General features: G+C 44.4%; 2 protein-coding genes across 2 annotated transcripts; both read right to left on the reverse strand.

Moving 5' to 3' along the window:
- Positions 1-3,228: 3,228 nt before the first annotated feature.
- LOC117268618 (C-type isolectin Sp-CL4-like) lies at positions 3,229-6,996 on the reverse strand. Its single transcript, XM_078161398.1, has 6 exons — positions 6,985-6,996; positions 6,851-6,948; positions 6,640-6,773; positions 6,411-6,557; positions 4,397-4,505; positions 3,229-3,386 (listed from the first exon to the last, which is right to left on the reverse strand). Exons 2-6 carry the CDS (start codon positions 6,909-6,911, stop codon positions 3,325-3,327), a joined length of 513 nt encoding a protein of 170 aa, XP_078017524.1. The 5' UTR covers positions 6,912-6,948; positions 6,985-6,996; the 3' UTR covers positions 3,229-3,324.
- Positions 6,997-10,842: 3,846 nt separating this feature from the next.
- LOC117268610 (properdin-like) lies at positions 10,843-16,688 on the reverse strand. Its single transcript, XM_033645209.2, has 11 exons — positions 16,526-16,688; positions 14,892-15,030; positions 14,612-14,775; positions 14,326-14,493; positions 13,936-14,145; positions 13,687-13,854; positions 13,328-13,519; positions 13,005-13,178; positions 12,698-12,895; positions 12,379-12,490; positions 10,843-12,205 (listed from the first exon to the last, which is right to left on the reverse strand). Exons 1-11 carry the CDS (start codon positions 16,593-16,595, stop codon positions 12,076-12,078), a joined length of 1,725 nt encoding a protein of 574 aa, XP_033501100.1. The 5' UTR covers positions 16,596-16,688; the 3' UTR covers positions 10,843-12,075.
- Positions 16,689-17,304: the final 616 nt, after the last annotated feature.

Here is a 17,304-nt window from a genome sequence, read left to right on the forward strand (position 1 = left end):
ACCACATCACAGCATGTGAACGTCACCTGTGCTCAGACTGGCCATTGTAAAATGAAGCAGAATGAATTTAGAGAGGTTTTATTAGAGCTTGTGTAGTACCACTAGAAGCCACTAGACGGAGACATAGAGAGTGAAATCAGAAGCTGTGTGAAGCCAGATTCACTCTGTGGTGGAGACATGAGACCCTGAGGTCAGAGGTCAGCGGCTGCAGAAGCTGTGACCAAAATGATATAAAGCACAAATCCACATGTTCAAATCATGGATGTCTTAAGAGACCTGGATAGAGCGTTGGAGGCAGCCACCTGTTCATTCCTCTGAAAGTCACTCAGTGGCACATAAAGGTTCCTCAGAATGAAATTACCTGGATGATCAGCGCCGCTTACACCTCACTGGGTCCATAGAGCAGGCGCACGAGAGACTTCCACCAGCTGAGCCGGGTACTTTCATTGTAGTGCTTCATTTATTTAAATAAGGAAAATGACTTAATCTTGCCATCATCATCCTCACTGTGACCTCGTCACATGTCCACGTTTGGTCATGGACTTTCCACGTCCACATATGACGTCCAAGGTACCCTGGGTGTGTTGGTTGTTTACGTTCTGGGACGCCGTGTCAACTTCAGCCTGTTACATGCATTGTCTGTTTTCAAAATACACTTCTGTTTTCACAGGAAATGTACAGTTTGATACAGTCTCTTTCAAAATAAAAGCACTACATCAGTTCAACACTACCAACTTTTCTTCAACACACACACACATGGTTACGTTTAGCCAACACACACACGTGGTTACGTTTAGCCGACACACACACATGGTTACGTTTAGCCGACACACACACGTGGTTACGTTTAGCCGACACACACACGTGGTTACATTTAGCCAACACACACACGTGGTTACGTTTAGCCGACACACACACGTGGTTACGTTTAGCCGACACACACACATGGTTACGTTTAGCCAACACACACACACATGGTTACGTTTAGCCAACACACACGTGGTTACGTTTAGCCGACACGCACACGTGGTTACGTTTAGCCGACACGCACACATGGTTACGTTTAGCCAACACACACACACACGTGGTTACGTTTAGCCGACACACACACACATGGTTACGTTTAGCCAACACACACACGTGGTTACGTTTAGCCAACACACACACGTGGTTACGTTTAGCCAACACACACATGTGGTTACGTTTAGCCGACACACACACACGTGGTTACGTTTAGCGGACACACACACATGGTTACGTTTAGCCGACACACACACGTGGTTACGTTTAGCCGACACACACACGTGGTTACGTTTAGCCGACACACACACGTGGTTACGTTTAGCCAACACACACATGTGGTTACGTTTAGCCGACACACACACACGTGGTTACGTTTAGCGGACACACACACATGGTTACGTTTAGCCGACACACACACGTGGTTACGTTTAGCCGACACACACACGTGGTTACATTTAGCCAACACACACACACGTGGTTACGTTTAGCCAACACACACACGTGGTTACGTTTAGCCGACACACACACGTGGTTACGTTTAGCCGACACACACACATGGTTACGTTTAGCCAACACACACACACATGGTTACGTTTAGCCAACACACACGTGGTTACGTTTAGCCGACACACACACGTGGTTACGTTTAGCCGACACACACACGTGGTTACGTTTAGCCGACACACACACGTGGTTACGTTTAGCCAACACACACATGTGGTTACGTTTAGCCGACACACACACACGTGGTTACGTTTAGCGGACACACACACATGGTTACGTTTAGCCGACACACACACGTGGTTACGTTTAGCCGACACACACACGTGGTTACATTTAGCCAACACACACACACGTGGTTACGTTTAGCCAACACACACACGTGGTTACGTTTAGCCGACACACACACGTGGTTACGTTTAGCCGACACACACACACATGGTTACGTTTAGCCAACACACACACGTGGTTACGTTTAGCCAACACACACACGTGGTTACGTTTAGCCAACACACACATGTGGTTACGTTTAGCCGACACACACACACGTGGTTACGTTTAGCGGACACACACACATGGTTACGTTTAGCCGACACACACACGTGGTTACGTTTAGCCGACACACACACGTGGTTACGTTTAGCCGACACACACACGTGGTTACGTTTAGCCAACACACACATGTGGTTACGTTTAGCCGACACACACACACGTGGTTACGTTTAGCGGACACACACACATGGTTACGTTTAGCCGACACACACACGTGGTTACGTTTAGCCGACACACACACGTGGTTACATTTAGCCAACACACACACACGTGGTTACGTTTAGCCAACACACACACGTGGTTACGTTTAGCCGACACACACACGTGGTTACGTTTAGCCGACACACACACATGGTTACGTTTAGCCAACACACACACACATGGTTACGTTTAGCCAACACACACGTGGTTACGTTTAGCCGACACGCACACGTGGTTACGTTTAGCCGACACGCACACGTGGTTACGTTTAGCCAACACGCACACATGGTTACGTTTAGCCAACACACACACATGGTTACGTTTAGCCAACACACACACATGGTTACGTTTAGCCGACACACACACACGTGGTTACGTTTAGCCAACACACACACATGTGGTTGGGTTCAGGAATAAGGAACAGGGTTTACAATCTTACAGGAAGTGAACAGCGGCCTCCTGGGTGAAAGTCCGTGGTTGTCCTGTGATGTGTGTTCTAATGAGGAGGTGACAAAATTATATAACACTGAAAGTTGATTTGCAGAATGAGACTTTTACCTTTTAATTATGTGACAATATTTGATGCTAATACTTTAATACTTTTACTCAAGTAACAGAACTGAATATTTTATTTCTGTCACTGGCACATACGTTTATAAAACTTATTAATGAATCTAAAAAAGACTTAAAAAATTAAACGAACAGAAACATTAAATCTGTGATTCTGACTGTTTGATGTTTTTAACAGAAAAAGTCAGAGAAGATAAAAAGTCAAATCTCTCTCTCAGAAACCTGCGGGACGTGTTTTACACCTGCAGTCATGAAAACAAATGTTATTTTCTTCTACTGTGATGAAAAGTCAGATGAAGCTAATAATGAACATTTAAAGCATCAGAGTGAAACGTCTTCTGTTTCACACTGATGAACAAACAGCTGACACAGAAGCAGGAACATGTTCATTGATCATTTATTAAGTTCAGACAGTTTGTGTATTGATTATTGATTAACATCAAACTGCAGCTCAGGACTTCATGATGACGATCACATTTATCTGACACACACAAAGTTCTTCTTGCTGTTGCAGTCGATGTTCGTCCAGTCGCCCCAGTCTGGAACACACATATTCAGTGACATCATCAGTGTTTGACTCATGTTTCATGACCTGCTGCGTGGACCCAACACGTGAACACACACACAACGATTTACAGGAGACAGAAACAAACAGCTAAAGACAAGGACAACAAACAACAACAAACAATGTCCATATACAAGTCACATAATTCTGTAAATTGTAAATATATATTTACACTGAACCTGAACTCAAAGCAACACTTTTGTTTTGCTCTCATTTTTCACAGGATTCATTTAAAAGACTTTTTATGACCTCAGTCCGTGTCTCTGAAATTGTTTTCATGAATGAGTTCAAGTCAGTTTGAATTATTGAAGTGTTTAACATCATCACAGACTGCTGCTTATTCTCAAACTAACGTGTACAGATGTGAAGCCCTGACTGTATCCGACTGATGTTTAATGAAAGCTGTTGTCTTGTATAAAATATGAAGCTTACAGTCAGACAGAGTGTATTTAGCCTCTGTTGCCATGGCGACAGGTCAAACCATGAACCATGAACATAAACTACAGATCACCTGTAAAACATTTTAATAACTTAATCCATCATAATTAAAACAGCTGGAGACTGAGAACAAACTGATATATGAGTCTGACTGTGTTTTAATAAATCAACATCATATCAGACAGGAAGTGAGTGTTTCTGTGACTTCCTGTACGGACTGAAGGCTGCTGGGAACTGTCAGGAAACGGTTTGACTTCACCCCGGCTTTTTGTCTCCGCCTCCTGCTGCAGCTGCCTGCTCTCGTCTACTTTGCAGGCGAGGAGCAGTTCATCTGGAGCGAGGCTATTATCTCGGAGAAGGAGCAGAACTCACTGAGTCCGAGTTTTAAAAGAGAAATGGATCTATTGATCGCACAAAGTCTCACATCTATAAGTTGTGAAAAATGGAAGCTGGTGGTGGTTTGGCAGCGTCTTTGTTGTTGACTCATCACCTCTGAACTATAAATCTAAAAACCAATGAATCATTCTTCTTCATGACTTTACTTACGTTTGTAGTTCATCGCCACGCAGGTGTGACTGGCTCTATTCACCGGCTGCCCAGGGTGCCATTTAGTGAAGCCAAACGCAGATTTGTCGGTCCATCCATAGCCAGACAGCTGAAGAAAAGGAAACAGTCAGATGTCAGAGAATAGAGTAGTAGAAGAGTAGTCGAGTATTCAGGGGTGGAGAAAGTATTCAGATTCTTTACTGCAGTAAAAGTACAAATACAACACTTTGCTCCTGCATTCAGAACCTGACTGAAGGTAAAGTGAGTATCAGCAGGATAAAAAATAAAAATGTTTTCCTCTTGTGATGTTTTTGATGAATATCAGTGGCATTAATGTGTCACTTTCCTGCTGAACATGTTTTCACTTCCTGTTTAATCTCCAGATGTGCAGCAGTGCCCGCAGAGCTCAATGTTTCACTCTTAAAGGGGTCCAGTGTATTGATTCACTCACTGACTGTAAAATTATACGTATTTACACACATTCTGTTTTGTCCTCTTTGGCGCCACCTGTGGTATGTTTGCAGACTGCCTTTGTTGTGATATGTCGTCCCATTTAGAGCTCTGGGGTCTCATTTATAAAACACTGTGTAGGAGCCGCACTAAAAATGGACGTACAGACAAGAGCCAAAAATGGCGTGCACCAAAAAATGTTTGACACTGAGTGTGTTTACATGGACAGTTTAATTCCCTTTTCATTCAGAATGAAAGTTCATTCCTATTAAAAGTGATCTTGTAAACACCTAATTCAGAATGAAAATGGCCAATGTGATTGAAAATTCAATCCGATGTAAGGAGCTGGAATATTCCGTTTCTAATTCCGAATGAAAGAATTTCTCACACTTGTATACACTCATTCCTCTTTAAGTTCATTCCTGTCTTTCTGCACATGCTCGTTTCCTTGCGCTTCTGGCGCCATGACGTATATAGCGCTCATAGCAACGGGCTGAGATAGAGCAGTCGGACTAGTTGCACTCACCAGTTTCCATTCGCCACAGCACGGTCTTCTACCTCCCTTCTTCGACCTTCTACCTCCCTTCTCCTCCTCAACAGACGAAGCATTAGCAGAACAAGGTTGTTGTCGTACTGCTGCTTCAAGAATATAAGCAAAACAAGCCTGAAAAAGGCACTAAGAACGGCGTCGTCAAGCATCTTGTTATCCAGAGCGAGGACTACAGTGTTTTCTTCCAGTAAACGTAAACGCGTAACATCCGTCCCGCCCCCTATCCAATCAGAAACCTTCCCTGCCCCAAACCTTGTGCAGACCCGAATAAAGGCGATTAAACTGATCTCTGTGTAAACCCTCATTCAGAATGAATATTTCTCATGTAAACTACCTGGAAAGACTTTAATTCAGAATGATTTCATTCAGATTTATTTCATTCTGAATCAGAAGCCATCATGTAACCACACCCAATTTCAACAATCAGGCTCCACCTCACCATCTGCGTCACCAATTTCCCGTCCCAAAAATGTGGGTAAGCATTGCTCAAAGTTTCTCCCATCAAGTCTGTTTTTATTAATAACCACATTTGCGGGTGAAGTGGCGTCCGACTGTTTCCGGTATCGTTTTGTGCGTACGCAGTGTTTATAAGTGAGACCTCTGGTTATCCGGATTTGGTGATCTTTAGAAGTTTGTATCTGGATCAGTGTGATTGATCCAGTGTTGCTTTGAAAAACCAGATCAGCTGATCCTGGACAGCCAAACATGACATCATTCTGACCCAGATTAAATGTTTTTGAACAGCTGGGCTCAGGAGCTTCTCTGACATCGCCTGTGTTCGTATCGGAGCCCAAAGTGGGCGGTGGCGGTGCTGGAGTGGGCGGCCCTGATAAATTGTACAAAGTACAATACATTTTCCTTTGAGATGTTGTTGCAGAGCAGAAGAATAAAGTTACATTACATGGAAATACTCAAATAAAGTACAACTCCTTGTACTTAAGTACAGTACTTGAGTAACAATTCTTAGTTACATGTCACCACTGTTAGTATTTCAGCTGAACCCTTGCTGCTTACCGGGGCTGAGCTCCTTCCACCAATCCAGAAATAGTCATTAGATGTCGGGGATTTTTTGGGGGTGCTCACGCTCAAACACATCACGTGCCCGTTCTCGTCTGTGTTGTGAATAGACGCCAGGTGACCTCCCTGACCGGCGCAGTGACTCTGAAATCAACAGACGTGGAGAAGAGTGAGTCTTCAGCATGACTGAACAGGATGAGTTTACATGTCGTGTCGGCGTCGTCACCTGGGCCTCCCAGAAGGTTTTGGACAGCCTGAAGTACTTCACACACTTGTTGCCGGTCACCCGGATCCATCCGCCACCACAGGGTCTGGGTGAATATTTCTGCAGGCACATGGTTCGAACCGAATTGGAGAGAGCTGTGAAAATATGAGAGGTTTAATACCTTACAGTGTCTCACAGGTGTACGTTCCTGATCTGTGTGCGTCGGTCTTACAGTCCTGGATGTGAACCAGAACCAGGAGCAGAATGACAGCCGACACCACAGCAGAACGCATGACTGTCTCAGTGGATCCACAAACTGGAGTATAACCTGGAACATGTCAGAAAGGTCTCCTCTGTTACAACAGACAGATGTTCTTCTTTATTTCATCAGATCATCATGGAATGAACTTACCTCAGATGTTCTTCATCTGTCTGTGTGACAATCGACCTGTTCGTCTCACTTTTATTGTCCAGAATCATCCTCTGATTACGTGTCTTTGTCATGTTAAAATATTCCTCTACAGACACATCAGTCAGAGGAGCCCAGCTCGATCAGCAAGGTGGTGCTGGGTGATGTTGGGTACATAGCTGAGAGCAGGTGAACAACCAGTGTAAACAGTTGTGGTTACTTTAACACATCAGCTGTGTGTTCTGGTCTGGAGGCTGTTGGTTTATCACCGAGTCAAACCTGTTAGAGCCTCCAGACATAATCTGGTTCTCACGCTCTCACTGACTCCAAAACTGAACTCAGAAACAACAACAACACGGCTCAGCCTCTGACTCTGTGTCGTCAACTTCCCGTCCACACGATCAGCAAACATTCTGTTTATTAGCTTTAGCAACGAAATATCTAAATGTTTTAGTCCTGATGTTTCTGTATGTTTTTATCTTTAAACTGATCCAGTGAGGTTAACTCATGGATCATAAATCAGACTCAAGGTGACAGGTTGTATAAAATAATGTGTGTGTCATGTCTCCAGCAGTGTGTGACAGGTTTAAGGGCTGATTTACGAGCACACACTTACTGATCATCATGTGAAAAGCTCAACATCTCTCTATTTATGCTCTCAACAAATAACTAATGTGAGCCAACTAGGATTTGTCCCCAGGTTCATTGTAAACTCTGACTTATCCATGTGACTGTTAAGAAGCAGAAACATAACTTGATTAAAATCTGAGTGGGATGGATGGGTCCAACAACCATGGACTTTCACCCAGGAGGCCGGTGTTCACTTCCTGTAAGAAACCAAACCCTGTTCTTTTTTCCTAAACCCAACCACGTGTGTTTGTCTGCTAAACCTAACCAACACACCCAGGGTACCTTGGACGTCATATGTGGACGAGGTTGCAGTGAGAATACGTTGAACATCCTGAAGAGGAATCCTCTGAATTTTTTATTTAATCTACTAAGTATTTTTTACTTTTTTTTAAATGAAAATTTTAATACTATGAAATCCTAAATGTGTTATAATGTGATTTAAAGGACGTTACTTTGATATTTCTCAGAAATTGTGCAGTAAAATGACATAAAGCTTCGTCCGATCATGAGCAGGAAGGGATATGAAGGAAGGGTTTTATGACAGGTCAAAGATTAAATTCAAAACAGTCCTGTAGAATAACGTCTATGTAAGGTAGTATCTAAGGTAGTATTAGCACTGTCTCTACCTGGAGCTCGCATGTATGGAGCCTATCACTGCTCACTGGTCTGTATAGTTAAGCCTTGCCATAATAGCTTATCATAGAGCTAAGGAGGTTATTCACTGAGTGCTGATCCTTTCTCTAGAGCACAAACTTCTTGTGTTTATTTGAATAACTGGATTTCAGTAATATACACTTTGACTTTGAACATCACGGAGTGAAGGGTCGGGAGGTCGAGCATCCTCCCCCTCCCCCTGTGTGCTGCTTCCTGTGTTCACCTGTGACGGTTTGATTCAGACTGCTGCTGCTGGCTGTTGTGTTTTCTGTGTTTGGTTAAAAGAAGGAAACCAACAGCCTGTGGACCAGAACACACAGACCTGAGTTTGATATGTTTGATATGTAGGGCTGGGTCATCATCATCTGTGCCAGCTGTCAGCCTGGAGGGGATCATGTGTTTGCTCTGTGTGCGCAGGAGTGAGCTGCTACATGTTTACACTGTGAAATCTTTGTAAAGTTATTATGGACAGGATCAATGCTCTGAGGTTAGCCTTTGCTCCAGAGCCTTCTGTTTCTCCTCCAGCAGGTTTCAGTCAGTTTGAATCTCCTTATTTTTGGAGGTAGTGCATCATCTGCTGCCAACAAACTGACATGACACAAGCTTTTAAACAGCTGTTCTGCCCCTCGCTGGTGCGCGACCCAGATGTGTGGTCATACCAACATAAATACTACTACTGTCACTACTACTAATAACAACAACAACAACAACAATAATAATAATAATAATAATAATAATAATAATGATGATGATGCATTGTACTTATAGGCACCTTTCAGAGTGGTAAAGGACACCTGACAAGACACTGTTTAGAAAACAAGCAGCAGTGTATCCATAGATCATAAAGTCAAATAATTCAGTGATATATAATAAAAGTTAATAGAATTACTGACAAAAATCATAATCATGAATATTATGTATAAAATCATCATCGTACCTGTTTAGCTGTGGTTTTAAGAAGCAGCATAAAACAAACTATTTCACTCCAAACTGTTGGGTGATATTACGAAGACGTCCACTTACAACAGCCTCCATAGCAGCATCGATCTGTCTCATCTTGTTCGCCAGTGTTGTTGGTCCACGTTGGTTTCAGCGCATCGCTTGACAGTAGCTTAAAAACAGCATGAGTCCCGCCCATGGTGCCGATGGGTTAATCTGCCGTTAATGCCTCAGGAAAAGGAGTTCAGGTATCTCAGGGTCTTGTTCATGAGTAAGGCTAAAATGGAGCGTGAGATGGATCATCACGCTGTACTGGACCGTTGTTGAGCAGAGGGAGCTGAGCCATAATGTGAAGCTTTCTATTTCCTGGTCCATCTCCGTCCCAACCCTCACCTGTGGTCATGAGCTCTGGGTAGTGACTAAAAGAATGAGAGCACAGATACAAGCAGCTGAAAGGAGCTTCCTCTGCAGTGAGGCTCTCTCTCCCGGATGTTTCCAGAAACAGGCCTAAAAACAATGGCGCTCGAGTCTTTGAGATGACAGTCCCTAAACTCTAAAGGCTTTGACTCACCAAGCCAACAGTCGGCCGCCATCAATGTTGAGAGGTTAGTTAGCATCTGTTGCCTTGTCAGTGCGATGTGTCCCATACCGTTGCCAATTCAACATGTTGAATCGGCAACTGAGACTTTAGAGTCAATTGGCAAATGAATTCACTCTGATTGTCAATTGTGCACGAGGAGAGAAGCGTCAGTGAGTTGAGTAAACGATGAGCTAAAGTCCAGAGGGAGTGAGATCAAAACAAACTTGTTCCATAAGGTCAGATTATTTGACCCGCTCTCACTCCAAAGTTATGGAAATCTGGCACTTAGTGACTTCCGGCATCAGACATCGATGAAAAAAAGCCATCCTTTCATGTTGGTATCATACATAGTCGGTTGCCATTATTGTTTAACAGTACCCAGCAGTGTCAGGAGGAAACATGGTGCGACAACAGCAAAATTAAGGCAGCAAAAGCCCGAGTAGGGGGGTGGGAGTGTTGGTGGATGGGTCCAACAACCACAGACTTTCACGCAGGAGGCCGGTGTTCACTTCCTGTAAGATTGTAAATGTGATGCACACAAAATGTATGGTCACATTTTCTGTGAACTTATGTTTTATAGTGTATACAAAACAGTTTATTTATGTTTTTACTTTGAACAAATAATTTCTGTGAGAAAAACACTTGAGCATGATCTGTAAAGGTTTATTATGGCATCTGGGCAAGCCCCCCCCCACCAATGCAGCCGCATGTTAATGTCACCAGCAGGAGGCAGTGTGGTGCTGTGCTTCCCGTCCCGTGTTGGCTTAATGTAACCACGTGTGTGTGTCGGCTAAACGTAACCACGTGTGTGTGTGTGTCGGCTAAACGTAACCACGTGTGTGTGTGTTGGCTAAACGTAACCACGTGTGTGTGTGTTGGCTAAACGTAACCACGTGTGTGTGTGTTGGCTAAACCTAACCACGTGTGTGTGTCGGCTAAACGTAACCACGTGTGTGTGTGTTGGCTAAATGTAACCACGTGTGTGTGTGTTGAAGGAAAAAACAGCTGGTGGTGTTGTACCGACGTAGTGCTTTTATTTTGAAAGAGACTGTATCAAACTGTACATTTCCTGTGAAAACAGAAGTGTATTTTGAAAACAGACAATGCATGTAACAGGCTGAAGTTGACACGGCACTTTGGTCAGCTGTGGTGGTTTTTAAATGTGCTCTACAACTAAAGTTTGACTCAACCTGATCAATGAAGATGAAATCAGACAATGAAGCCTCAAGTTGATCTAATAACTTTGAGTCAGAGACAGAATGACAGGGGACATCCTGATCTGTCCCTAAACAAAGGACAAAACACTATATAAAGGTGGAAAATGTCACCTGGAGCGTGTGCATCAACCTGTCATGCACACAAACATAAAGTATAAGTGATTAAACTGTTTGATTTTCAGAGTTTTAGAGATTAACTGACCCAAACTGCTCCAAGCAAACACCTCTGGAGCCTGATGGACCTCCACAGATTAAGGGGAGACTCAATTAAGATACACACAAACTTTTATAAAATGCAAAGAAAATTTAAAAATGTACATGAAAAAATATAAGAATATAAAACATGAAATATAATAAACTGAGATTAATGTAACAAAAATCCAGCATAGTATAAATGTACACTGAAACTAAAAACACAGCTTTAAGAGAACAAAGCAGTACAACATATTTCTATCTGAGATCTTCAGACGGATGAACCGTTCAGTGACAGAAGAACAAACTGGAACTGAAGATTGAAGCTGTTGTTTCTTTGTTGGGGTTTCTATGGTGACAATCAACTGAGCACGCTCCAACTCTGACAGCAAGAACGTGACTGTAAACAGCTGCAGACTGTTTTCTTTATTAACAAAACTTTAAGTGATGAGTGATGTTGTTTAATTCAGCGGCGAGTCATCTGTTGGGTGTTTCTAAATGATTGTCTGTCCTCACTGGTTTCAGTTGGGTGGACAAAATATTAGGAACACCTGTCAGTTCAAAGCTAGACATTTTAACAGTGGTGGAGAGTACATTTACTCAAGTAATGTACGTAAATAAGTGATAAGTGGTAGTAACTACAGTGTTTGTCATCGATGAGTTAGATATGTTGGTGATGTTCAACTCATCAATGAGATGGATATATTTGTGTTGTTAAACTCACTGATGAGCTGATATGTTGATGTTGGTAAACTAATTGGTGAGAGATATATGTCATTAAACTAAGTGAAGAACAGGATATGTTGGTGTAGTTAAAGTCGTTGGTGAGCAGGTGTTCAGGTGCAGGCGGGAACGTTGACACAGGGCTGCATTTCAACCTTCTGTCCACCCTCAGGTGGTGAGCCACAGTCGGCAAGTGGATTCCCAAAGAATATTGCTGGCTCCTTCAGACGACCAATGGTAGGACTGAAAACACACAGGTACATATTTCTGTCAGTGTTCATGTATTAATGTGAGGAAGGTTACAGTGTCCTCATCGCTCCACACAGATCTGATGTTTTCAACTCTTCGTGTATGTCATCGTTGATTCACCTCTGTTTTGATCCACACCACCTCTGCTGCTTCAACACTAAACTCACCTGTAGTCACTGTAATCAGGTGTACAGCGTCTCTTCCTGAAGCGTCTGGAGCTTGATCCACAGGGAGGATTACACAGATTCCATGGCTCCCAGCCATCCCAGTTGCCCTTTGCTGCAGCACACACAAACATGTCATTGGCTGTTGTTGAAACTGATTGATAAAGATAATCCATCCCATCTCATCTTTAGAGAGACATGAAGGGTGTCCTCATCAGACGTTGGGATGAGGTGATGGTTGATACCTGGATTAACCGTATTAAAAAAGTTATCAATTTAGTGTGTGTGTGTGTGTGTGTGTATGTGTGTGTGTGTCACCCACGGGAACATCTGGTGACATCATAGCAGACCCGCCTCTCGGTCAGGGAGCCCTCGCTGCAAATGGATCCATTGTGAGCTCGATGAAGACATTCACGCTCTCGAGTCTGACTGCCACCGATCTTCTTACAGCGGATGTCTCGCCCACCAAACGGGAATTTACATGGTTTCCATTCCGACCATTCTGACCATGTCCCGTCCACTGCAAATACACAGCAGTTACACTCCAAGCTGAGGAGTCATATTTGTTTTTAGTCCAGACTGGCGGACAGAGTCAGCCGCTGCAATAAGAGACTAGAATCTTGGGGTACCTGGACAGTGGACGTTGGTCTTACAGATGCTTGTACGACGTCCCTCTCCAGGACATGACTGGCCGCCGTGTTTTGGGGCTGGGCTGTCGCATCTCCTGACGGACACCTGAAGCCCCACTCCACAGGTGACAGGACAGGAAGAGAAGGAGGACCAAGACCCCCAACCTCCATTCACTGATACAGAGACAGACAGGAAGACGGAGATATTTATCGTCTCTGTGAGGACACCTGAGAGTCTGATGTCCCATTATGTTAGTTCCTGTCCGGGTGGTGGGCGGTACTGTTAATGATTTAAAAACAGAGAGACACACAGACAGATGTACCTGGGCAGTGAGGCAGGTGGCTGCAGTTCTCTGTATCGCTGATGTAACCACGGCAACCTTTGCCAGGTGGGCTGGTTGAGGGGGCGGGGTTGGAACAGGAGCGGTGGCGAGATCTAGTGGGAGCTTGTCCTTGTGGGATACAGGAAGAAGAACACTCACTCCAACTGGACCAACCGGACCAGAACCCGTCGACTGTCATGGTGACAGAGATACACAGACACAGAGAGACACACAGACAGACAGACAGACACACAGACAGACACACACAGACACAGACAGACAGACACAGAGATTTTTACTGTAACGTTTTAAATTCTGTTAATGTTTATTGATCTTTATCTTGATATCGTTGGTGTTACCGGGACAGGAACTCTGACAGACGCTGCTCCGAGTGCTCGGCCCGTCACAGACTCGACCCCCGTATTGAGGGGCAGGCTTATCACACTTCCTGATTGATAGTCGAAGCCCCTCCCCACAGGAGACGGAACATGGCCCGGGTGGAGACCACGCCCCCCAGCTGCCGTCCACTGCAGAGACAGCCAATCAGAGCACGTGAGGTTTTCATTTCCAGACTTCACCTCTGTTACCTGATCAGTTTGTTCTCTCACCTGGACAGTTGGGGAGTTCGCTGCAGTCCTGTGATTGGAACTCGTCTCCGGGGCAATCGTTGCCGAGTGGCACTGTGTCGTTGGAAGGGGAGGGGCTCGAACAAGAACGATATCGCACTCTGGAGGGAATGATGACATCAGCACCTTGGCCACTGATACATGAACCAGAACACTGAATCCAATCGGACCAACCGGACCAACCACCATGAACTGAGAGACACAGAGACAAAATGTTCTCACTCCCAACTCAGTAAATTCCGATGCTCCATCAGTCGCCGGTCTCATCAACATGTGACCTTCTAGAAGACCTCCTGCATCTGTTCTGGACATTCAGAGACAGCATCTCAATTTCCCCCTTGTGGGCACCACTGGGTGGGGCAGACAGGTTACCTGGACAGGTGGTTTGTGTTGGACATTTCTCTGTCTCCTCTGAAGGACCGCTGCAGGTCGCACGACACTCAGGAGGACTGAAGCAGACTCTGGCTCTCTTCCTGACTCCGCCCCCTCCACAGGTCACTGAGCAGGGCAACCAGGTGAGCCACGGGCCCCACCCCCTACCTGCACACACACACACACACACACACACACACACACACACAGATTTGCCACATGCACAGTGACAGTGATCAATAAGTGATTAATGTGTGTGTGTGTGTGTGTGTGTGTGTGTGTGTACCGTCGCAGCAGGTGTTGTTACAGGGTTTTGTCTCCAGTTTGTTCGTAGGGTTCTCACACTCTGATTGGCCGATACCGTAACATGTTCTGCTCCTCTGCGTCACTCCCTCCCCACACTGGACGTTACACTGTGACCACGGCGACCAGGGAGACCACACCGGAGGACTGAGGACAGACACATACTGGTTTCACTGGTCTGATGACCAGGACAGACTGTGTGTGTGTGTGTGTGTGTGTGTGTGTGTGTGCGTGTGTGTGTGTGTGTGTGTGTGTGCACTGACCCACAGGACCGACACACTCCGTCTGTTGCCTGGTAACCATACTGAGGGTTCTGACAGCAGTTGTCTTCATCCACCTCACCGAGCTCTTCATCACATCGACCCTGGACACCGTCAAACCGTGCAAAACACCGCACACACCCTGCACACACACACACACACACGCACACACACACACACATCAGGACATGATCAATGATGATAAATGAAATTTCACTTCCACAGTCGTGTGTGTGTGTGTGTGTGTGTGTGTAGTGAGGACCACCAAACGTATTTTAACAACAGAGTGAGGACATTGTGGTCGCTCGTCACTTCTTCATCGGCCTGTCTTTAGGGTCAGGTTACAGTCTCTGCACTATCAATGAACACTTGTTTCAAATTTGAAGAAGACTGCTCAAAGTATGACCATTCTACAGTGTTTTTACCATGAAAAGATCCAGGCGGAGCTCCAAATGACAAGTGGGTCACTCTGCTTCAAAACAGTACTATCAGTGATCAAACAACACTCAGCCAGCTTCAAACATTGTACCTTATTGAAATCAGGTGTGATTATGATAGCTGATGTTGTTTATGACACAGAAACACCATAAAATATCACCAAATAAAGCCATATGAAACGTGAAAGTTATATTCCCACTTTCTAGACGGTATATCTCAGCCAAAAATAGTGGTAGGAGTGAGACTCTTACCTTTTATAAACCAGCTAAGTCCCCGCTAACAGCTCCACATAAGATCGCGAGTAATCCTTTAACTTTTCCCGTCGAAAAACGGCATGACATGACTTGTCACCACTCATCGCGATTTTGGACTTTGTGTGTTTAGGCTGCTCTGGTGCCAAATACATAATAAATAAAAGAAAAATGATGTTATTTTTTAAAAGTCGAGAGCTTCCTGAATCCGACAATACCAAACATCACATGGTTTGATGATGTAGTGCACCTGGGAGATACCATTTAACAGAGGAGGGGGGGAGCGAGGACGTCGGCGTCCTGGCAGAGTTAGAGAGGTTAAAAGAAAACCTACCTTCCAAACCTGAGGGTGTATTTTTGGTAGTTTTCTTTAAAAAATAAATACAAAATACAACTATTTAAATCTGTATCTGTATCTGTAAATCTGTCCCCCCCCAATAAGTAACGAGCAGTCCCTCGGGGTTAGGGGCTGGGGAACACTGTATGTTAATGAGGGTCCTCATAAGGATAGAGGTACAAGAATGTGTGTGTGTGTGTGTGTTCCCAGAATTTCAACAGAGGGTAAAGTTTGTTCATGTTTATTAAAGTTTCACAATTTTCAGGCAAATTTCCAGAAAACGTGAGTCAGTTTGTTTCGTTATCTTCTTAATGGAAACTTTCACTGCTGGTTCGTCCTCGTGACCTTCGTCAACAACTGTTCACACTGTTTGTTATTTTAATATGAATATAAAGTATTTCAGATGTTGCGTGTTGTCACACACACACACACACACACACACACACACACACACACACACACACACACTGAAGCTGCATCACATTCTGTATTTATCACAAAGAAAGAGTCAGAGACTAAAACTGACCTCAGAGTTGGACGGACAGAACAATCTGAAATCAGTTCAGCAGTTAGACACCAACAGACACACAGATGATAAAACAGGGACTGACCAGAGCGCTGCACAGAACCCAGGACCAGAACCAGGAGCAGCAGAACCCTCAGAACCGTCAGGACCTCCATCCTGCTGCAGCTGAAACACGTCAAGACGTCCTCACTCGTTCCCTCTAACTTCTGTCTGAGCAGCCGTCCCCTCTCCAACTGTCCGACCCTCTGTGGTCATGTTGTGTCATGTTGTGGGGACAAACAGGATGTCCGGATGTCCATATAAGGTAAACCTCTGTGTGTGTGGCAGTGCGGGGTCAGGTGACGGTGGGGTGCAGACATCAGAACAAGTTGGTGTGTGTCGATCGGTGCAGGGTTTCCTGTAAAGTTCACCGACCTCCAAACTGACCTTTGATGAAGCAACACACACACACACACACACACACACACACTGTTTACCAGTTTGTTGGTTTGGTGTTCTTCAGTTCCTTCACAGACTCAGATTATTAATAGAAATATAATCAATAATAAATGGTGAAGACTCTACGCAGCAGTGTGTGAGGTCATTAAAACGTAAAACAACAACAGAGACCATTTCGAACACACATCAGTCTCATGACTCACAACATTCACAGACAAATTAATTTTCTAATATTAAAGATGTTTCCTCCACAAATACAACATGCTAACATTATTAGCATAAGCATATGCTAATTTACATTGCATAATTGAGCCTAGCAGCTAGCTCCTCTCCTCACATGAGGTCATGATAAATCACACGTGACTTTAATCTCTTATGTGTCTTCACTCTGTGTGAAACTGATGCATCAGATCCGTCCGATCAGCT

The sequence above is a fragment of the Epinephelus lanceolatus genome, chromosome 18 (genome assembly GCF_041903045.1).
Source record: "Epinephelus lanceolatus isolate andai-2023 chromosome 18, ASM4190304v1, whole genome shotgun sequence".
Taxonomy (NCBI): domain Eukaryota; kingdom Metazoa; phylum Chordata; class Actinopteri; order Perciformes; family Serranidae; genus Epinephelus; species Epinephelus lanceolatus.